This window comes from Cataglyphis hispanica, chromosome 5, assembly GCF_021464435.1.
Source record: "Cataglyphis hispanica isolate Lineage 1 chromosome 5, ULB_Chis1_1.0, whole genome shotgun sequence".
Taxonomy (NCBI): Eukaryota; Metazoa; Arthropoda; class Insecta; order Hymenoptera; family Formicidae; genus Cataglyphis; species Cataglyphis hispanica.
This window is the reverse complement of record NC_065958.1, coordinates 7,750,853-7,776,244: the sequence shown is the minus strand read 5'-3', so window position 1 is coordinate 7,776,244 and position 25,392 is coordinate 7,750,853. Positions and strand designations below refer to the sequence as shown.

The 25,392-nt window shown below is 32.5% G+C and overlaps 1 protein-coding gene across 10 annotated transcripts in view; it reads right to left on the bottom strand.

Annotated features, from left to right (window-relative positions):
* The window catches only part of LOC126849941 (dystrophin-like), a 392,976-nt gene that overhangs the window by 299,166 nt on the left and 68,418 nt on the right, over window positions 1-25,392 (bottom strand). For all 10 annotated transcript variants that reach the window (XM_050592384.1, XM_050592380.1, XM_050592375.1 and 7 more), the window contains one exon: window positions 5,269-5,480. In XM_050592384.1, coding sequence (XP_050448341.1) covers window positions 5,269-5,480 — 212 coding nt within the window. The remainder of the gene's footprint in view (window positions 1-5,268; window positions 5,481-25,392) is intronic.

The window sequence follows — 25,392 nt, the reverse complement described above, 5'->3', positions numbered from 1 at the left end:
ACAAACCATTTCATCCTCGTTCTATCGCCTCTCTCTCTGTTTCAATCAAAACTTTTATCATTATTATTGTAGTATTTGCAAAACTGAACACGATAATTCTTTAACAAAATTATTATTGCATTTTAATAAAAATACTAAAAGATGTAACGAAGAACATTTAAGAAAAATGTTAATACCATTATTAAAAAATTCTTATGATATTAATCATTCTTTTAACATGAAGTGAATTGTGAAACAATGTTAAAAATTTCAAGCTTTGTTTCGTTCACGAGCTTCGCTTAAAATTTATGTTTATATAAATTTAGTTCGGAATTAATTTAATCGTTGAAATGACAAAAACAGGGAAATATCATCATTAATCATTCTCATATATCTATGTGGCTATGGAAAACAATGTCTGCTATTTCAGTATTTTATGCAGAACACATATAAGCTTTCAAACTAATCTCACATATTTTGTCACAAGGGTAACCAAGAATGTAATAAGCTGAATACCGCAAAGAGACTCAAATTATTGGAGTGCCACAGAAACGCGAATACGAGAATTCGGTAGGAAACCACATATTAACATTGCGTTCGGAAAAGTTTCAAGATTGAAATTTATTTTATTGTATATAAAAAGAATTTGCCTTATCCAGCACAAATATTTCTTATTTACATTAATTGTCAACCCTACAAATTACAAAATTTAATATTTTTTATCAATTAAACGAAAAAAAAAAAAAAATAAAGCATATAATTTCTTTTATAAATTTAAAAGTAATGTAAACATTAAAAAAAGAGAAATTCTAAAAATTAATCAATTTATTCTTTATCATTTGCATTGTCTTAAAATAATTATTAATACATTATAGATTGATGGAATTTTAAAATTTCAATTTTTGAATTTTTAAATTCTTCTTTAAAAAAAACCGCATGGTTTTTAATTTTTACAAATGACGAAATATCTCAGTTCCTCGATTATTAACTGACAAGTTTGAGACAATTAAAATTCTTCGAAATAAACTCCACAGCTGGATCAATTACAACAGATGCAACAGAGTGAATAAAAAGTGGTTTACTATCATGAAACAAAATAGAATTTCATTGGCAACTCGATTTCTGCTCAAGTCTCGTTACCTCGAGGCATCTCATCGCTTTATGCAAACAACACAATACTTGTCACTGCAACAGCATAGCCGGAAATAGAAGCAGGGAGATAGCGTTGGACTGCTTGAATCTGACTGTTGACTCGGCAAATAGGAAAAGCGTACCAAAGCCTGTGCAATGTTGACCGAGACGTTGGTAAAAGTTATCTGGACAATAGATGAAAATATTAAAGTAGTTGTAGAATTATATTTTCGTTAAGTTTTATACATTGTATGTTGTAACTATTTAAGCACTCTACTTTTAATGTATTATCCTATGATATCTCTTATAGATTCAAATTCAATATTGCAAAATTGAAATATATTGACATAAATGTATCCTCGATTTTCAGCAGTTGCACGGAAGCAACATATGCAAGATCAAAAGTTGCTTCACCTTTACGAAGTACGTGTAAAATGTCACGTTTTCAAAGGAAACTGTAACGTGGCTCTGACGAGTAAAAGAGCAAAAGACATTTCACGAAATATGAACGTGATGGCTTGGGTCACAAGAATTCAAAGAGAAGAAATCCTTCAAAAACAGGTGGAAAAAAACGCGCTACAAAGCTCAACAAAAATAAAAAAAAAAAAAACTGAGGATTTTCCAACTGACAGCGATAATACGCATCTATGTTAAATCGTGTGGTAAATGTACCTTAACGAAGGAAAACTGATTTTAAAATACTGATATAAAATACGATTAACTCAAAATAATGAAGAAATAATGTCAAAATAAACATAACGAATAAAGAAGCATTAATAAAAAAGCAAAATAATACCGTATTATTATATTATATTAATACCTGCATTAAATAATACCGTAAAATAAAAAAAAGATGTGCTTGAATTTAAAGATCAGAATAACCGGAAAACAGAGCGAGCTGGAAAGATATTCTTGGCAAGTCCAAAGATATTACTATCTACATATAAAACGTACACATAGATTGACATATATGATTATTCTACTTACTAAAATTGAGTGAATTTTTTGCGTCAACTAAAGAGGTCTTTAATTAAATTTTAAGTATTATAAAAGACAATAATATTCCTGTTCGACTCGACGGATCTTGAAGAAAGCATCCTATGTGGGTACAAAAAAAAAGTGGAGGTTGGCTTAATTTATTTTGGAATATTTATTAGATTGTGCTCCCGTGTTATGTGCGTCGTAAGAACCGCAGCACGAGCACGAAGAGAGTGAACGGGGCTCAGAATGGCGTGAAGGGAGAGAAGCTGACGGAGTAATTCAATAAAATTGACCGAGTTATACGCCTGCATGAGCGTCCTTTCCCTCTTGTGCTGTCCACACCGTCGTCACACAAATCTAATTCTTGTCCCTGATAACCGAACTTGTGCCACCAATCGCAGAATATTCAGACGGGATTTCATTCCTTTCGAAATTTGCCATTGTCATCAGATCGCAATCGAAAAAGAATGTACAGCCTAGAAGTCTAAGTCAAAATCTCATAAAGTATACTAGCGCGATATAAAGTTATTCGCGATTAATAGACAAGTTTTAAAAAAGCCATTTATAATTCTCATCGATTCGAAGTTATTATTGTGCACTTTGCACATCTGTCGCTCACCACTCATGTCAAAAATTTTTATCGAAATTTGCGCAACAGCTAATATTATCAATAATGAAAAAATAGAACTATTTAAAAAGAGAAAAATTTGAGAGACCAAAAATAACAAAAATAATCAAAAAATAGAAGCAATAATAAATTCTAATAAATGATTTAACAATAAATAAAGAATAAAAATAATTGAAAAAAGCAAATATTTTTTAAATACATTATACGATATTATATTCGATAAATTGTATTTTAATATGCATTTCACGAAATAGGTAGAATATAATTTAAAACCTGACGAAAAAAAGCAAAGATTTTATTATTGCAAACCCATACGTGATAAATAGAAGAACAATAGAATAAGGTTTTATTTAAAAGGATAGCATTCTTAATCGTGAAAGCGTTTGTTATTCGCAAAATTAAAATGTCACGCACGAAGCACCGTCCGATTACTCCGTGACAGTTTGACATCTCTGTCTACAAAAAAGGTATATATCTCCCCTGTTTCCGTATTCTCGGTACTTCGTCACAGATTTACATGTAATTTATGACGAACCGTGTTTCAGAGAGAAGAGAGCAGTGGTAACAAAATTTGGTTTTGCCGCTTTATAGAAAGCGGTACGCGAAAGCGAAAGCGAAATATAAAAGGGTGAATAAAATTAACTTTCAATAAATGTTAATTCGCATAAAGAAACTTTCAGTGCGAAATTTATAGCTTTCGCACAGCGAAATTGTTTCCAGTATTATTATCCTTTACAATTAAATTCTAACATTTTAATTTTATATTTATTAATTATAATATTGATATAACGTATCGAGAATAAAAAACAAAATATAGACAATATGTCAGAAATATCGATCAGTTATATCGTTTCACGCTGAATACTAAGTGGAAAGCGAATACGATCTAGTCGACACCTCGATAATGAAGTTAAGATTCCTCGCCCTTCAGGAACACACTCTATACTAAAATGCACACAGAACATCGCAATATGTCTGTATGCTTAATATAATTTGCGACAGCAAGTTTTAATTTACATTCACAAAGAGAACGTTTTTCCATCAGCGGCCACATAATAGGCCTCTGTTCCTTTTGGCTAGTTTTCTTTTTCTCTACAAAGTATGAGTATATATGTTCGTTCCAATTTAAATACAGATGTTTTTTTTAAAACATAGATATAATGAAAAACAGAAAAATATCCTACTCGTTCTATTCATTAAAGTTCGAAAAGAGCGCAATATGAAACGCAACATGTAACTACATAAACATTTTCATCGATTTAACGATATATAATATCACATTATTCATACCCTTACATTTTTACATCTCATGGAAACGTTTTTATATCTCGTGGAAATGTTATTTTGCACGCGAATCAGATTTTCTACTTGCGTTTTAATATGTACGAAAAATGGATCGGTTTCCTTTGCAATATCTACCGGCTAGAATTTGTCGAAAAAATATGCGATTTCGCATGTATAAGGCTAGCTTAACATATTTTTCGTTGACATTCGCTCGGAAAACACGCGACCTTACTGTCGGATCGCAGCAACGCGCGTTACGCTGCCATATTCTCATCAGTCTCTCTCTACGCATTCGCGTAATTTATGCGCTTTAATTAGCCGAGATGCCCGAGGACAGGCAAGCTCTTGCCATTATCGTGCCTCCGCCATTTTTGGCGACGCGCAAGAATAACGGAGTTTTACATTACAAATTTCGCGCACATTTTGTATGACATGAAATTTCTCGTAGAGAGCTACGCACTCCGAAAATAATGCATTTTCGATCGCGCGAGGGCAAAGAGGCGGAATAAAATTAAGCGATCTTCAGCAAGAATAAATGCGAATACTATCGCGAAACATTCGTTCTCTTCGTTGAGAATATTTCCATCTCTTCGTAGCAACACCGGAATAATCAAATCGATATCTTCAGCGATCGGCTTCCGAAGCTAACCGATCGTTAATTATTATATCTGTTACTGAGTGTCTGATTCCTAGAGAGACGTAATGGTATCAGTTTATCAGATCTCGTTAATTCTCTTTCTGCCGCTTGAACATACATTTCCTGTTCTTAGTAAAAATTTAATTACTGGTTACGTTTTATATAGTAGGTGCTTTAATTTTTAATATTTAAATGGCTTTTTCGGAATAAAGAATTTTAAATTAAAATATATACTGTAATTGTATAAATAATATTGTATCTGTCCACTTGTTCGCGTTCAATTTTAGCTGAGAAATATTTGAAAGGATCAAAATATTTTATAATTACAGACATAAAAATCATTTTGAAAATAACAGATATCTTTACATTTATATGCGATTATCATGAACAAACATTAATTTATTTTACACACAGATTACAGTTGAAAGTTTCTACTACTGCAAATGCAAATTAATAAAATCCAAGTAGAATGATAAAAACTATACATATGATAACAACCGTACACTTGAATAGCATATAATAACAAAAATATCACACGTATATCTCCCTTTTCTCTGTATGTACCTTTCAGTTACATAATGCTATTGTCCCGGCAACTTAACGCACGCGTATAAGTAAGCAGGCTTACCTGAAGCACTGATTTATCGAGTCCCGCGACGAGGACGGAAGCTGAGGTGGAGGGTGAAGGTGAAGAAGACGAAGCCGAGGAAACGGAGGGACTGCTAGTCGTTACGGGGGTCGACGGTGACGAGGGGGCGGGAGAGGGTGACAGTCCCCGAGAGCCCCCTGCAGCTGCACCCGCCGCCCCCGGTGCTGCGGTGCCTACACTCCTTTCCACTTCTGTAACAGGAAAACAAAACCATATCTCCATTAGAGCGCGGCGTCGTGTCGTAAAAGTCGGCAGGCCGTATCTCCTGCGGCTGCCCGCCAACGTGACGAAAATTGATGCGCTCTCGGCGCAGCAGCAAGCAACGTGAGAGCATTCGCACATCCGTTTCAGCAATGTTTCCAAAGCCGCCGTGTGCATACATCGAATTATCGATCGTTCGAGTTTAACGACATTAATGACTCTTCTCGCGACTCTTAACGCGATCGAATAACTTTAGAGAGAAAGAGAAAAAGAGAGAGATGATGACTTGTTAAGTTTCTTATGAAACAATTCGACTTATTTTTTTTCCACGAAAACTGGTAATTTTCCAGTTGATTAGCCGACGTTGTATTATTTTTTTTTTTCCCCACGTACGGTGACAGATAATAAGAGACAAGTTCGCTTAAAGAAGAAGAAAGATAGGAACAAGAAGCGAGGCGGAATGGTTTCGAGGCATGTACCAAAGGATGCACGGTCAATTCATTGAATAGGAAAGTAACTTTCATAGTTTATAAGTTTACCCGTTTCATTCCCTCGAATCGAGTCGGAGCGAGGGCATGGCGTATCCCAGGTGGAAGCCTACACAGGGTCGTCGAAGACGAGCTTAATGCTCGTCTCTAATGTAATTGAAAACTTTCGTAAACACTTTTTCGTACCCCTCGATTTGTAACACTCTTCTGCTAGCGCTTAAACGTTACTTAGAAACGCATTCCGTCACTTACAATCAATAATAATATAAAACTTTCTATTCTCTCTCTCTCTCTCTCTCTCTCTCTCTCTCTCTTTCTCTTCTATCCATCTTATGAACGTTAGTACCGTTTGTATGTGTTTGTGTGTATATATACACATTAGTTTGATTGATTCGATAAATAATAAATCAATAAATTAATGACAATCAGCGATTATTATAATAATAATTTATTAAATAAATTAATAATAATAAGTTGTATAATTTCAGTTGCATCTGTTGCAATAATACAATATCATAAGTAGAGATGTTTATCAATTTGCAATAATTAAATATTAAATATAATATTAAATATTGCACTCATTAAGGTTTTTATAATTAAGTTTGATTATAATGTAAAATAAAACTTTTATATTTTTACGTTGTATAAATAATGCATTTTATATTTTATATCTAAAAGTAAATATTTAATCATATGACTGCATTGAAAATCGGTAACTCGAGCTTGTAAAATGAATCAAACATTCCCGTTTTGGTTCATTAATCTCAGTAATTAAGCATGTAATTTACTATTATAATATATTGGCTGTTATACCATATATTCATATGGCAAATATAAGTTACAATAATCAATAGTTATACGTTTATTTATTGTTTCACAAATTAAAATTTAAAACATCTAATAATATTACAATTTCGCTTCATTAAGAACAGAAGAATTGTTACAATAGATATATTTAATTCGATATATATTTTATATGTAAAAATTAATTATTCATATAGTATTTTTTTTTTTTTTTTATTCAATTCAGAGTGATTTCGCATTCGAGAACGATTTAATAGATAAAATTAATATATATTTTTCGGTATATGATTCATAAAACAATTATTATTTGCGCGCACTAATATATCAATTATATGTATAATAATCATTAGATAATATTATATAAATTAGTTGAAGCAACGAGGATTAGAATACTTGCTTTCAGTTAAACGTTACCCGCAAAAGCTAGAGTCCTCTAGTTACCCTAGTTAATCATTTATTTGTACAGATATGCAAGCTCGATGTTTTCGTTTACTCGATAAGAATGGCACTAAACCATCACTGCATACAGTTAGCAAGCAAATTACTCCCACAATACTGCTGTACTTGTGTTCCGCTGGGCTAAAGAACTGTCAAAGCTAATCTTCCGTGTTTATACAGTCTGCCAATATATAAATATACAAATTAATCTCATTAATATTTAAATAATTCAGATCAATGTTGTTCGTGTGAACTATTTTTTATGCGTATTAACTTCACAAAATGTAATTTATAATTTAATATTGTTGGTAAAAATTTATAAACACAAAAAAATTATTACAAAATTAATTCATGCATATTAATCACAAAATTAAAATATGCTTGCAGAAATAATCGTACCATAAATTCGGTGCAAAAAAAAAAAAAGAAAAACAATCACTAGAAATACTACGAACATGAATTTTGATAAGATACCACGAAAAATATTTTTACAATTTCGCCCAGCATCGATATCTAAATATTCCATCGAGTACAAGAGACATGTATACTTTGCACAATAAAGTCTAAACGTGCCGCATTTCAAAGAATTCGCCGTCTCTAGAGATTATAAATTATGCACAAAATCGTCTCACGTCAGTTCAATTTTAAAGAAGCTATTATATTTTTATTTCCGGACTTATCCCCGTCCGGCGAGCATTATCTTAACAACTGGTCCTGCTACCTTTTCACTGTTGAATTTCGCTGTATTATCTAGAACCGGGCAAAAAAAAAAAATACAAAGAAAGACCAAGCGATGGAACGACAAGCAGACAACGTCGACACGAGAGGACAGTTTGCTCGCATAATTACTCAGAAATCGCGAAACTTTCGTCAGCAAAGAGTTTTTTCGACTTTCACGATATTTCTTAATGCATACGTTGAACTTCGAAGACGATCTATACTGTTCACAACAAAGTACTTTGTCGTTGGAGAGCGATGAGAAACCGGTGGGCTGCTAATTCAAAGGGAAAGCAGTTATGCAAACGTAGCGCGAGGCATTCACCGTGAACTCTCAAGGATACCGTTCACCTTCTGAAGCTCAAATTTCTTCGCGTCCCATCTCGTTCGCTCAAGCAAATTGTGTGCATACAATTTGCGAAGTTGAGAACTGTGCAAATCTCGGCCGAAGCAGCCCGACTGCCGCGAAGAAGATAGCTACCTCAATTTAAAGACTACTTTGCGTAGTTATGAGCAAGACAAATTGAAGTAAGGAAATCGTCTTATTTAAACGCAAAATATGAACGTAAAATGTTTACATTATTATATGATGAATATAAAAACAGAAAATGTGGAAATGTAATCAAATTTATCAGAAATGAATTGTAGGTAATTTAATGGAATATTTAAGCAATGAAAGCAATAAATAAACAATAAAATTAAATATCTTATTATATTAGCATAAAGTAATTAAACTAAATTTAAAAAAATTGTTATTTTTTTTACTATTTCTGTATTTATTAAAAAACGGCATTTTAGTCATCATAGTTTGTTATTCATCAAAAAATTTAGATAATAAAATTTACTATATAAATTTATTATATATAATAAAATTGAGAGAAAATTATAAGAGAAGAAAATTTTAGTATACGATGTATTATTAAATAATCATATGCTATAAGTTAAAATATGCAAATGCATGTATTTTGCTCCGAATTTTGCCCAACAAAAGAGAAGAAACTTAATACGAATAAGACATATAAGATTCGGCGCATAAACCACAGAACGTTTACAAAGTTCTATCATAAGTCGTCGCAACTTCTAAGCCCCGAACACGCTAAAATTACATAATCTCCGTAACGGTCGAATAAGTTACGATACCCTAAATACATAATAAGCATGACGGTGCATACTCTATCTTGTTAACTTCCGTTCTATCAGAATGAGGTAAGCAAAAGCGAAATCCAAAATTGATCTACACAAACATTATGCAAGCTTCTTCGCAAATATCATCAAACGTATATTTTACATGTGTAAAATATATATTCTTTTTACTTCTTGTCAGATGTTGATGAATCAAATAATTATCCCATTATATGTAAAATAATATTATATATTATTATATATGAAATAAATGGATTTTATTCCAAATTAATATTGCTTTCTTTAACAATATTAACTTATTTATAGATATTTCATGTTCAATCGTATAATTTTAAATCATTTCCAGTTGAGTTATGACAACGACAAGATGTCAAGTTGCAAAGCTAAACACAAGTCATAAAACAAAACAAATATGAGATTTTATAAATTGTGTTGAAACGGTAATGAAAATAATAAATATTCAAATTTTAAATAAAGCATTTTTTATTCCGAATTGTATCATAGAAAAGCTTTACTGCTTGATATTTTGCAAAGAAAAATATCAAAGTTCAGAAGACGAAACGTATTTATTCCCCTACTAATTTAGACAGCGTAACGCAAATGATACTTCCCGATGTTGCATGGCCTGGAAAGAAAGTGGTCCTTGAAGAGGGCATTCGTAACACTTGTCGCCGCGGCAGCTGCTAGAAGCGAGTTATTATTCTCGTAATAAGAGCCAACGAGGGTGAAGACATTTTCGATACCACACGATGAGTATTACTCAAAATGCGGATCAAACGTAACAAAAATACGCACGTACAAAATCATAGAAATCTTTGCTTGACTACAAAAGAAAAAAATAAAAGAAAAAATATGAAAAGCATTATCATTTATATTTATAATACAGATACATAAAACAACACATATTAATTCTTCAAAAAGCACAAAAAACTGCAACCGAGAATAAGTGCATGTAATGTATACATAAAAAAGCTTAATGTAAGCCAGCAAAAGTGTTAAAAACTTGGTGAAACATGTTTAATAAAGTGTATAGGATAATAAATGATGTGCGCGGATCAGACGATAAATCTTTGTGCGTGACAGTGATGTCTTATCAAAAGGGAGCATTATATATGATCCGACATGAAAAAATGTCTTGCTCGATTATAAGATTAACTATAACATATCGATTAGATAGACCATTAGAAATCTCGTAGCAGATTTATTTAATCTCCAACAGAATGGAAATGTAATCTTTATCCTAATCAATACAGTTAAGCCAGATTTCAAAGCTTGACTGAGACTTATAGAGTTCTTTCATTTACTTTCTTAGAATGAGGTTAGTGAAGTAATCGGATTCTAGATTAAAACCTCGTTCATTGACTTCGGTTTCATTTAGTTAAACTGCATAAAATCTCGTTTTGATCGTCAGAATTCAGCAGTTATTTTTAATCCTTAATCTCTACGTAGAATTTCATTTTTAATGCCATCTTTTTCTCTTCCCCCCATCTCATGTGTATAATTCCATTTATATCCATTCGCATAAAACAAACTTTATAGATATAACTTATCTCGTGAGATAAACATGAAAATATCTCTTACTAAAGTGCGCAAGTTCCTCTCTAAAATGTGCGAAAAAAATATCTATCTACATGTACCTTATTCGGTAATCTCAAAAAAAAAAAAAAAAAAGTTACGACTACTTTATTATTTTATGTAATCAAACTTTTAAAGCCCCGTCGTACATATGTCAAGAATTTTTTTTTTAAATAAAATTCAGAGACAAATCTCTGGCGATAGAAATCTCTGTGGCAGTAACATTCTCGTACAGTTAGTATATTTACGATGCTAACAAGGAAACGAAAGAGTATAGCGCGGCGCTACGCCAACGTTTTCGCGGTGGTGAAAAATCTCGCGACGCACGGGAGAGCGTGCACGATTTATCCCTTATGCAGTAAACGAGGGACGATCCGGCTCAGACCGTCGCCGCTGAAGTAGAAATCCCTTGTTAGCAGGCTGTGTAGCCAGGCAAGGTGAGACAAGACGAAGCGAGAGCCGCCGCGGAATGACCCCCGCCGTGAAAAATAGGAACGAATTTACAGCGGCAAGCATCAATTCTCTTCGTGGCAGCAGTTTTATTCCGGGCAAGGCCGCGGGGAAAGGAAAGCAACACGGATACTTTGGTCCCTTTCTCCCGGCACTCCGTAGAGGTGAAAAATAGGAAAGGCGCGTTGCGAGCACGGCTTAAGCGTTCGTCTGTCCGCCTGTCTTCCAGGGATAAGTGATGTGACAGTACAACGGAGATGCGCGAAGGGAAAGGCAGCATGAGAGAGCGGTCGTATAGCAGCAACATAGGGGGAAGAAGCGAGGATGGGCTGTGAATGAGAGTGATGGATTGCACGCCACCATCCACTGACACTCTTCTACCAAAGGGCAGGTCGCTCATTGTACCCGCAGAAACCGGAATCCGCAACAACTTTGGTCGTCTACATTTCCGGTCGACTGAACGACGATGCGATCTAAACGCAGCGCGAATCCCTGTCCTTTCTATTGAAAGGTCTTTGACCGAATGCACCCGATATATAGCAAGTTGCACGAGCCTTTATAATTCTTTTTTTTTTCAGATAATTCATTAATTATAATATAAACAGAGAACACTTGGAAATATCATCAGATTTACTTTTGTTATACGAATAAGCACGTTGTTATTGTACTGTGAAATGCGTAAATTTTGATTTATTTATTTATCCCTATTAGAGCCGCATGAGAAGAATTTTGTGCACCTGTGCAATAATTAAAACTGCTACGGATGTCTGGTTTGAAAAATTATTATCCAGAATTCAAATGAAAACTCGTCGCGAGGCCGGAACAAATGTGCGTATTAATAGATACACGGATTATCGTGGCAGCGGTACAATTGCGACTGAATCAATAAAACCTGCATGATTGACGTATCAAGATCAGAATTAAAAAATTTTTTAAAATAAAGATAAAACAAGGAGAAAAGATTAAAAAATTAAAATTGTTTTTGTTATATTATATGTATAAGAAAGAAAAAACTCAATATTGTATAAAAATATCTTTGTTTAAAAAAAGTTCTTTTACTTATTAATCAAATCTGACTAATATAACGATTATATTATAAAGTTGACCGGACTTCAATAAATAAATAGACACATCAATTTTTATAATAAACTATTTTAGTGAAAATGTATATTTCAATTTATGATCAAACACAATTAAATAATTTCCCTAGTTATAGTTGGGCTTGATATTAAATTTCGTTATTAAGGACTATATAATAAATTCGCAAAATTCGTCTCGTGAATGCGTTGATACAACAGCTAATATAATAACTAATTTAATCGAGTGTATGGACAAGATCTGTTTCCGGCTTCAATAAAGGTCGTTAAGTATTCCGGCGATGGTAGAAAAAAGGAAATACTAATGCCCCTTTCCCTGTGGAACCATCACAGCAAAGGACGAATTAATCTGGCTTCACGAAGAGGGGCCTTTTCTGCCCCACGTTTTCGATGTAATTGAATCTCTCGTCTTTGCCAAGGCAATTGTACTCCCCTCTCCCTGATAATCTAGGGCTGCTCTCTTACCGCGAGAAATTAATCTTCTCTTCCGCGGGAGCGATTCCACGATCGGCGAGAAAAAACAAAAGTAATAGAGATCTATAATTCGGACCCAGCACGAGTACTCTCGCCACGTGCCGATGCCAATAAAAAATGAATCTATCGCGAACGATTTGCTGAACAATTAACGTTATTCTTACAATTTTATAAAGCTCATTTACAGTTAAAGATGATTACAAAACTGTAATCGCTTTTTTAATATTTGAGAGTACGATAACTGTATTGTAATTTGATAAAACTGCGCTAAATCTAATTTTCAAAATAAAAATTCAGTAAGAATAAAAAGTAAATTTAATTAAATTATTTCTATGCAATCCTAAAAGAATAACTGTGAAAAGATAATAAATATAATATATACAATATAATACATGCGTTTCACATTGCATGTAAATGCAGTGATAACATCATCACGATTTTCTGCTCTTTATGTCAAATATATTTCGATAACAGATTTTTTCTATAATATGACGATAATTTTACTAGAAAAGATATGCGTAAATGATATTTTTGTGAAATATTAGTATAATATAGTGAATAAAATTTTGATTATCATTATGTAATCTCTCGAAAAAATATTTGTCATATCTGACAAAAAAATCGTGGATGGTAAGGCTAATGCCGGATAAAGAGAAGAGCAACAACCAAACTCCATTAAACCTTATCATATTAAAATAATAGGATTGCTCTTATTACAGTCTTCTCGAACAAGGATTTCTGTTTATCAGCTCAAAACACTCCCTCCCTCATTCTTGCAGCTACATTCTCTCCCGGCAGAAAAGATCGAAGATGATGACGAAGAGAGGAAAAGAGAATGTGGCGAGGGACGGAGGTGGAGAAAAATTACTTTCGCAGCGAAACGTGACGGCAATACTAGAGTGAAGATTGCAAAATTGCGAACCACGCTTAAATATTAGATGCCATGTAAACGAAATTTTATCGACAGCTGGGCGCTTCGCTCGCGATGCCAAGGTAACGCGGATACTTCCTTCGAGACAAATTATAGGACCATAATAGAACATTACGGCCTTTAACATTGGCCAAGAGTTCATTAAAATATCCCAGATGCATGTACGCGATAATAACGTAGGATCGAATAATTATAATAATAATAGTGTTGGATGGAAGCTTCTAATTTGCAAACATAATTTGAAGACATATCCGTGAGACAATTTAGTCTTATTCTCGTAGAATTCTTGACACTACGCGAAGCTTGTGAGATATTTTTCAACGAGAAGTATGTCGGTATTACGAAATAAATCGCCGGTCGTGCTCAAAAATATTTTCTTCCTCTTTCCTCGAAAAAGAATATAAATCATGCGCTTACAGAAGTGGTCCGTATAGCCACGAAGGTTCTCTTGTAAAGAAGATTACGCTGCCAAGGACTTTCCTCATTTTTCCCCGCGACGATCCACACAAATTAACATATTCATAAGATATTTATCAAGGATTCTCTTTGACGCCCGTTACTTAATAAACATGTCGCTGGGCAACAGAATTTTTTCTTTATTTGATCCCATAAAAATTCAGTGTCCTGTCACCGGCCCTCTTAAAGGGATACAAAGATACAAAGCTTGTGTAAATAATAAATATCAATCTGTGTAATAAATCACAAAAAGTAAACGGATGCATCTTTTATCTGTATAAGCTCCTTTTACATGAAAATAAATTCGCGTTTTAATATATACTAAATAATATTTATAGAATGACAAATGCGTCTCCAATTTTTCGTAACTTCGCTTATTTTAAAATTCTTTAATCAAGCGATCTTTATTACGTACTAACGCCGCATATATATGTACGCTATATAACTTGGCTGGCAACTGCACTCGCGCTGCATCAATAATCCCTCAAGCAAGCGATCAGCCGAGCGTAGATTCGACGTACTTGGTGCCGATGCCCTAACATACGACTATGCAAGCGATTGCTTCTCTCGTTGCACTAACACAAGACTACTCCGACATCGTATGCATAATTCAAGAATGCGTGTGTTCTCGATACAGCACGCTGCAGTTATGCATATGTTTCGGAGATGCTGCGCTGCATACACTTGTCATTCTAAGCCTCTCATTCTATTGCATTCCATCGATTTTCTGCAGCCAATTAGCAAGAACGCGTTATAAGTTTCTTCAAAAATTTTCTCTTGCCAAAAAATAGACATGTCGCGATTGACAAAAGAATACTATTTACATTTATATTACATATCACTCTAGCTTTGTCATGTCCGTGTGCGTGTCCGTTGATTTATTAAGGAAGCATTTTTCAACTCATGATCATAGGAAACTTTTTGTTCAGAATTAAATTTTCTCCCTCAAAATCTGGTCGGAAACATTTGGGCCTACCCTACATTTAAATTAAAAATACAAAAAAAAAATATTAATTACCCAAAAATCAAAAAGATAATAGAAAGTTTTATATAATATATAAAGTTATTATTATAAACAGATTAAAGAAAAATTAATTTTTATCGCACAATCTTTGCATTACATCTTACTTTTATTTCTATCTTGCAACTTAAACCTGTCTCTGCGCGACTGACTTAAAAGATACGTTCAATTCGTTTCGAAGTATCTTGCCGAGCAAGTCCTGCTCTTTCGCTCACTTCTACGTCCTTATTTCGGTTGGTTGATCCTGCTCAACGGCAATCGTCTTATTCTGAACGTACTGCATCTTTGCCACATTCGTCGATGTCGACGTCGTCGTCGCGACGTGATCGTAAACTTCAGACACGAACGAGATCATCGAAACCTTCCCGAACGAGATTCCTTCGGTAAAAGCCTTGCTTCCCAATAAGCACGCGAATTACAAAGTTTATGACACCGATGTTTATTCGCGAACAAAGTTGTGCTGCTGCACAGCACTTCCATTAGCTTTTCAAAGACGGATTAAAGTACGATGTATACAAAGAATATATCAGAGTTCGTGAATTATTTAGACCAACTATTACAATATAGAAAAAACGCAAAATATTGGTAGGCGTGTATTGTGTACATAAGATCATATATAAAATTAATTTCACTCTCTCTTTTATTAATAATATTTTATTATCTGAAATCATTATTAAAGAAAAAATAGAAATAATTGAAAAATTTCTTATTTTTGACAAATAATTAAAAATAAAATCCTAAATGATGCTAACTAATTACAGTAAAAACTGATTCGGAATCTAGATGGATGCATTTTTACAAATAATGAGGCGCAACGTATCCACATTTAGCAAAGTGTCCATAAAAAGCTCACTCTTCGTACTCTCATAAATAATTAACGCTAGTCAGACTTGCTGCTCTCCCTTCTCGAGAGTAAAGGATTTTTCTTACCCTTCGCGTTCGTACTCTCAGACTTTTCTCAACAGACGTTACCTATCCAAATATGCGTACGCGACTTCATTAATATCGTATGTTCGTCGTCTAGAATACCGTGCATAGTCGTATGATAGTTGCAAATACTTCAAAAAATCCTTTCGATCAATAAAAAGAACTTTCATGGCATATATTTGATCAACGGCATTATAAATTGAACAAAATTACATACATTGGAAGAAGAAGAAAAAAAATATTCATATTATTTATAAAAAATACTCATATTATTTAATTCTATGAAAAACGACTTACACGTGCACACAATTCGACTAGGATCCAAATATATGTATCTAAAATAAATATTAAAAAAGATAATAGATAGATTTTAATTTTAATCGCAAAAACTAATTCCATTTTTTATTGTAAGATATATTATTATTTATAATTGTTTATCTGTAAATAGTTACTCAACAATATTGAACCTACATCGGAATCTTCTTTATGACAAAATCGAAAGTTATTATATATCGCGATATAGTTAAGTCCTCCTTTTATATCCCGTCTCTCATCTCGTAAATCTCAAGTGTATCTCGCTCGTCGATCTCGTTACTTTCTTCAATCTTAATTAAACCAATAATCTTGCAACTCATCGATCCGCAATCGTTCGTATCTCCTATCTCATGGGAGAAGCGGAAATAGATTGAAAGCGGAGAAGAGACATGCTATTCTCGGGTCGCTTTGTACGCCCTAAACATAAACTGATACTGTATCTGCAAACGAGATATAGAAATTTTATATGGAAACGATTGGAGAGGTTTTTTTTTTTTTGATCCATTGCACTGCGACTATTCGACTATCCTGATATTTCCATTTCAATAAGAATGAATGCAAAATAAAGTTGCAATACATGTAGAATAAATCAGATATAAATCAAAATACTATAAATTAAACATGTATATATCATTAATTATAATATTAATCTAAAATTCTTGAAGTTCATTAATTTCCCCAAATATGACATTGTTTTTCACAAACATTCATTAACGTTGAAAATTGTCATATTTATCCGATATATTATTATATCGACATATTATCTAAATTTGAAATTGTTAGCTTTATCTCGGCAAACAAATTATTATAAATAATAAAGTAGGAGAAACGCTTCGATTTGAAAGCGCAACAGTGATAATACATATGTCCAGTAATCATATATTGAAATAAGTTACGCTCGTAATTTAAATGCGAATTATCTGGCAAGAAGATAAAGCCGCATTCAGACGGATATTATACGATTTCAATATCGGATATGGCACGTATAAAAATGCTTGAATACTGTTGTTATATTCCGTAGCAAAGAATTCAACGTGTCACCACGCTGTGCTTGGACAGACGGTGCTTTTAGTTTACGAGCCTCGTTACTACTTTATCGTGTGTGTCGAGATCGATAACGTTCTCGCTATAACGATATATTTCCCACCGGTGATTCGCGCGCGGTAGCTTCGATAAATTTTGACGTACGATGCCTTCCTTCGTACTTCGTCATTCTCCGCCGTCCCTTATCTTTCGTACTTTTTTTTTTTTTTTCCAACTCTTCCGTCCCCTCACCTCCACGAGCATGCTTGGACTTTAGATCAAATTTTTTTGATACATTTCTGAACTCTGTATCTTGAAACAAGTATTTAGATTTACGATGAGGCAGTGATAAAGGAACGAAAAAAAATGTTACATTTTCTATTGTCTTTTTATGACCCCGAAAAATAAACTTCAAGCAAAACGAAAAAGGGAGGAAATTAAAGAAGACAAATACCATAAAATTTACTTTTCTCGCAATATAAATCTTGATCATTTTTATACGCTATTCCGAGTTGATTTATCGTTGAAAAAAAATCCCGGAACTTTCATCGAGCACACAAGGGATTGGAACGAATGAAAGAAGAGAAAAGTTAGCATGGAAAGAGCATTAGTTAATTTGTTATCGTCCGTTTTATCTTTTAACATCGGTAGAAGTAAAAGAGTTTTATACGGGAACTGTGTTTGCGACTCAAGAGGAACAAACAGAGGAAGAAAACTTGTAAATGTATCATTCAAGCTAAACGAATGAAAACTCCTTTAATTCGCAGCTTCTCTCAACAAGGACGATCGATATAAGAGGATATCGGATTTTACAAACATTGGTACACCGTAAAAATATCTCGATCCATTTCGAGCCGATAATCTGCACGGGATTAGTTACGTTAGCGATGATTATCACAAACTCGTTACAGCAGCCTTTAAAGACTCGCCTAAGAAACTTCGTGAAGTGCAGTTGTTTAATACAACCAGCTGCGGAAGCGAAAATAAATTGCTACTTCTTGAAGCAGATATTACATTCTCCGTCTCTATCTCAGCGAGACATAAAAAAACATCCACAAACACAGCTGCGAATATTTAATAAGATCAAGTTGAGAATTTCTCGAATACGATAATCTTATTTAAGGATATTATTCGTTCAAAGAGAGATATTTTCATATAATATATCTATGTATTATATTTCCGTATTTATAAATACATATAATCTCTATTAATTCATTTATTTATTTTGATTTATTATTTAATTTATTGTTTAATTATTAATATAATTATTTAGTTTATTATTAAAATTATATCTGCATATTTTATATATGTACATCTTTCTGCGTCTTACAAATATTCCATATTCCACGTTCTCTGCGTAAAATTAAAATATATTTATATTACTTGCTTTAATTAACGTAATACACATCAGCATTTCAGATTCATCCAGAATAACGCATCCGTCCCTTTTGCAACCTGAAACATTAATTATCGAACTTTCTTTCCATACGTGTTCAGTCTAAGTGAGCCGGGGCTAAATATCGGCCAGATAACCAAAATAAAACTGTTCGCACGTATGATTTCAAACACATAGTAGCGCGCGCGGTACACCCGAAATTGCGGCAGTAATAAAGACCAAGTATGTCTCGTATACAGATATGAAATTATGTCGGCGTTTGCGTATTCGCGTGACATGATCTAGCAATGCATAATGCGACGCGAAATCCCGTTATCGTAAAAAAAAAAAATCAAGTATTTTTGGCATCACTAAATACAAACCAAAATAAAATGACACATACAAATTAATTCAATCCTATCTAAATCTTCTATATCTCCCTCTTTCTTTATCTGACTAAATTATTCATGTGCAACCATATAAGTAATATAGAGAGCAAAATTGGAATATTTTAAAACAAATTAATGTGATTTTAAAAAAACATAATCAAAACAGACAGAGTATATAGTAAAGCCATATGTTTAACTTGCTTTAAAATATCCTAATATGTAACTTTATAAAATTACTGTAATGTTACAAATAATGACTACAAGCTTTTCTGTACACCATATAATATCATATATATACGTGTGTGTGTGTGTGCAACAATATGCATATAATTTAGTTATTATAAAAATATAAAAGATATAAAAAAAATAATGATTTTAAAGTACGATATGTGAAAAATGGACGGGAAATATAATCCAAAATATTTCCTCGTACACTTCTCACTATCGTATTAAGATGAAGTAGACGAAACAGAGGTTGAAGGAAAATATGTGACGTACTCTGCGAGAAATCTCACAACCTGCTCAACCGCTCTCGAGATTCAATAATGTTCGTAGAGACGGAAGCATTTACAAATACGCGCGCACAATTATTAACATGTTACGAGGGAAGGAGATGATTTTGGTGCCGTAAATAACACGCGGCTGCGTCGATTCTATCGCACGCTATTGTCACTTAAATGATTATCGACATTTAGGCATTCTCAGCTGTCAATAGCAATTCTCGACGGCGTGTGTATGACGACGTTTATCTGAATTATATTCTGGTAGCTTCAGATGTACAGTTAAATCGAACTACACTTGTGTGCGACAGGTATGACAATTATGTAGCGATTACGAAAAACTATTAATGATTCGTTCGAACCGTTCAAAGAACTCACACATTGAGTCACGTACACATCGAAAGAAAAAAATAAAAATAGATAAATAAATAAGTAGAACAAAAAGAAAAAAAGCAAAGTAAAAGTTTTTATTATATTATATAATTTTTAAAATAATCGTATTTTAATATCAAGTTAAAATGTTTATGTAATAGTATAATTAACAAGATAATAATATATAAAAATTATTAATTTATATGATTAAAATGCAATATAAAAATTGCATAATATTTTATTAAAAATTCCAAACAAGTAAAATTAAATTAAATTATTCTAATTGCGAAAATAATAAATCCCTTGCAAATCGCACATAAATCTTTAAAAAAATCTATAAAACATATTTAGAAATCGCACTCTACGTGATTAATCTTCCATTTTAAATAAGATGAAAAAACTTTTATCTGATAGCACCTATGGAACACGTCCACTAATATCTACGATGTTATTACTGTAAAATGCGGAATAACGTAATTCTGCAAAAGTACTCCAAGTGAGCGTCGTTGTCGTGAATGTGCATCAATTCAAGCCCAATTTAAGTTGGAGAAAAAAGTTTTAAACAACTTTTATATTTCCTCTAAATTGGCAACTGCAAGGATAAGTATTGGCAAGACAGTTCAAAGTACGAGCGTAATATAATATTATGATCTAGTTTGATCCTAGCAATATCTGTCATAATTGAAATTTCAATCACGATAAAACCGTAAAGTCTTTTCGCTCCACAAACTTAATTAATGCTCAAACTTTAGGAAAATAATCTTTGACAATAAAACGTTCAATAAAATCACGTCGGAATGCAAATTGATTTTAAATCATTTTTAAGATAGTAAATCACATAAGTTTTAATAACATTTGCTTCGAATTATGAATCAACAATCATCTTTACATTTACAAATGATATTCTTTAATTTCCCCTTTGCCTAATTTGTATAAGTTCGCGAAATTATGTAGAAACGGCAGTTTAAAAGTTTCTTTAAACATTATTGGAGATGTTTCCATGATGCGTTTCTTATTTTCGCAAAACATCTTGTCCTTCATTGCGATAAAAATAGTCGCGAAATTTATCACTCCGTCATGAATAAATATCACGGCCAATCGTTCTGTCAATTCGGTCTGCAGAATTCACAGGCCGCGCTCAGGATTCGTTGGCAAGTCGTAGTGAAACGTGGAGGCCGCCGTCCTGTCATATAAGAGTGGCGGAAATCCGAGGAGAGAGAAAGAGAGAAGAATGGCACTGGGGATACGTGAGGCGAGTACGTGTTTGTTTATGTACATGTGTGAGTGTGACGAGGGATGCATTCAGAGCAGTGTACCATCGTGTATCGAGCAAATATTGATTCTGAAGGCATATCTGTTTGCTTGCTGAGCGCTTCTCGTACGTCCTTCCATGCTCCTCCTTCGGTGCCACTGGGAACGATTTCAGACTCTACTTCAAATCGCGACATCCATAGTCATAGATAATATTATAAGTATAAATAGTTTCTCGTAGACGACGTTGTACGTATAAACCTTAAGATGTGTAAATTTTTATCAAATCTTCCGAAGATAAAAACTGCAAATATTTTCGTACGCATATAATTTTTCAGATAAAAATCAAGGATAAATCCTGATACAATATATATATATATCAATTATGTACATAATGAATTGAAGATTTCAGCAAGTCAAATCAAGCAAGAGTTTAATCGATGACTATTGCACTTCCACAATAGAATTAGAACATGTTAGATCGCGGAATGAACCGTTGAATCGAAAAGTCGGTAATCCGTTTAGTCATGGATATCAAACAGATCGTGAACCTAGTTCGTCGCGCTTTGTTTACAGGTGATCGATCAGGCGTCAACGCGGACACGTAAAAATCAGATTCAATAGTTATACCGTTTCCAGCCATTTATATTTTGACGCGATATCCTTAATACAATTGATTGTTAAAATCGGATAGCCTCAAAAAGTTATCCCTATTTTTATTCATAGTACTCTCATTATTTAATATTTATTAAATATTCCATGTAGTCGGAAATCATTATGTTAATGTACCGAAATTATAATCAAGCTGCAGTAAAGACGAAGAAATATAAGCAATTTTAAACCTTTATAAAATATTAAAATAAGTCTGTATTTAAATGTAGAATATAACTTGTAAAATAACTACAAAAGAGAGAAAGAGATATATCTATATTTCTTATTGTTAGCACGCGCAGAGGAAATCTTGAAATGGAAATGACAGCGGGCTCGTAGCAATTGCATGCATAATTTCCAAATTTTTAAGTGTTTCCTAAAGCATAATATTAACATACCTCTCTTGTCTTCTTGGTAAAGAATTAAAAACTAAATATATCTCTCATATTATATTAATATTCTAATTTTCACATTTTCTATTGAAACATAAAGTTTCAATATTATAATAAAATATTATAAATCTCGATTTTTTTCATTTTTTTTCGCGTTCTGCACTGAGAAAAAAAGTTGATTTGACTAAATGGGTTCAACTGATTATTATTTCTTTAAATATTTAAGTATTTAAGTTAAATACGACATATTAAATTTAACACGACGTATTTGACTTAAATACTTAAATATTTTAATAAACAAAATTAATAATCAGTTGAACACATTTAGTGAACAACCAACAACTTTTTTTTCTCAGTGTGCATAAATAAGCAAAAAGCAAAATGATAATATGAATGCATTTTTAGCCATGCAAACAAACCATTTGCTCGCGAAATATAAATAAAACGAAAGCTGGAAGAACGAATTTTTCAAATGGCACAATAAAAATATATACCCATAGTAGATAAATGAATTTATGTGAGATTTTATTGCATCATTCCGTTTTTCCGCTATCTTCTTTCCCGTCAGAACAGCGATGCATAGCAAAAAATTACTATTAGACGGCAGCGGCCCAAGGACAAAAAGAAGTATTTCCAAGCCATAAAGGCAGCTGACGAAGAACCGCACAAAAGCGGGAAATGCATATTTCAAGAAATCTCGTAAGACGAGACGGAAAGAACGGACCGAAAAATATACAGGCGTAGCGTTTTATTTATAGACGTCTACCTACATAGTAGACCTTCGAAAACTGAAGATGTCCAAATTCTGCAAACAGCAAGAGTTACGAATTTAAAGACATACATGAAGAAATTTAACAGGTGAAATACACTTTATCGCAAATATAACATATGATGTAATTTCCGACTAATGTTATAAATAAAAGATATTATCTGCAACAAAATACTCAACTGAGTAGTCTTATAAAGATTTATGTAAATTTTATCCTACACTGTTAGTACTCTGTATCGTAAAATCTTTTTTATCAACTTGAAGTCGCAATATCTCCTTATCAAAAACGTAAAAGCAACAATTTACAAGACAATCTGTACATTTACATGCGAAAACAATATTTTCTAACATTTACTTAGAATTAAATGCGCAAAACAAAAATGTAAAAATTCAGTTCTTGCTACGCAGAGAACACATTCCTCTTGCGATTAAATAATCCCTAGTGACGTAAATCGTATCGTAAATATAACGACCCTCAAAGAAATCGAAGAAGCGATTCTCGAACACGTAAAATTGCCAAGTTTCCAAGAAATTACGATTCAACTATCTCGCACAACGCTTGAGACTCATTAAAATTTCTCTCGCGCACAGTCTCTGGAAATGTTTGGAAAAACGGATCGACTCGATTATTATTCCTGACCCCGATTGCGTAAACCGCAACCTCAATTTTAAATTTTATTTTGAAGATATATTTATTTATTTCAGATATTCTATATAAACGCGTATATATTCTCTCTTATGTAAACGTACATTATTGATAAGATATAAATTCATGAATAAATGTATCACATTTTTTGGTAAAAAATAACTTATCCATTTTTATGGATATCAGTTAATCAAAGATAATAATCTAGTTTTGTTTCGGAATTTATGTACTCGCTGTTGCAAAATGTTTATCATTTTCCAATATACGAATCAATTATATTTGCAATAAATTGTTCGAATAAATCAATTCATGATATCAATTAATTACATAATGAAAACTATATTCATTAATTATAGCATGGATTAATACATGCAAATATATAAATATATTTTAATTTAAACGATAAATTTAATATGCAAACAATTCCAAAATCAACGATATCTAATAATCACGAAGGCAGAAGTATATTACTTAGAACTTATATAATAAGGATTGTATGTATAACATAAACGTAAGAGAATCCCTCGAGACTTTGTTAGCGCATCGGGAAATATCAAATTTGATATTCGTACGATATCAGAGAATATCGATAATTTTCTCAGAGAGTTAAATTTCGCCTCTCATAAAAGCGTATATATTACATCCCAAAACTAACTTTGCAAAAATTTCAAAATTGTAATAAATAAAAAGTGATTCGCATAATACTTTTTTACATTATATTTTTTTATCTTTCTCTATTTCACCAACTTGATCTACTAGTTTTTTTTTTTATGGAAAAACAATGGAGACAAAATTTCGTTTGCGACTTTCTACATAATTTTTTTAATATTACCTGAGACACAAATAAGCTAAAAGTTATTTGAGAAACATAATATTTATGTGACATGTAACGAATATGCCGCAACAAACGAGCGAAGGTGAACGTCGCCCTTGTTAAAAAACAGTGACAGCAAAGTTTCAGTATAAATAATGTCGAGAAAAGTAGAGGCATGTGATAAGCAATGTGCATATAGATTACAGTATATACACACATCGCAATAAAAGCGCAAAAATGCATATAAAGTGATTTACCAGATCGTATAGTCAACACAGGCTAGTGAAACGAGCAACTTACCACAAAAAGTTGTAATTTATTCTCATAATGGGTCGCGTATCGTTTAAACGTGGAAAGGCATGAAATTCACTTTGGTGATAAAAGCTATTCTTCGAAAGAATGGCAAATATGTTATATAGATCAATATAACAAACTTATAGAAAATTTTAGAAGGTGAGGAGACTACAATGAAATTATGTTGCAGCTAAATATCATCGTACATAATATTTAAATTTAATGCAAAATATGCTAAGTTTAATTTTGACAAATACAATCACAGTGTACTAGCCTCATAATAACCCAAATAAAAAATAATTTAGTAATATTTTATTAATATAATAATAATAATAGTTCATACCAGTTTTAAAACAAAAACTTTTTTTTTTATCAAAAATAGGAATTTATGATCAAAAAATAATATTCATAACAAATATTACAAAGATATTAAAAAGAACTAAGCGCGCATGTGCTTTAAATAAATTTTGTATGTTTAATAAAATACCTATATTAATTGCATATTTAATAAAATACCTATATTAATTATCTGAAATGTCTCTGATTAAACTTTGACTTTAAACATTAATGTTTCCACTTGCATATATTAT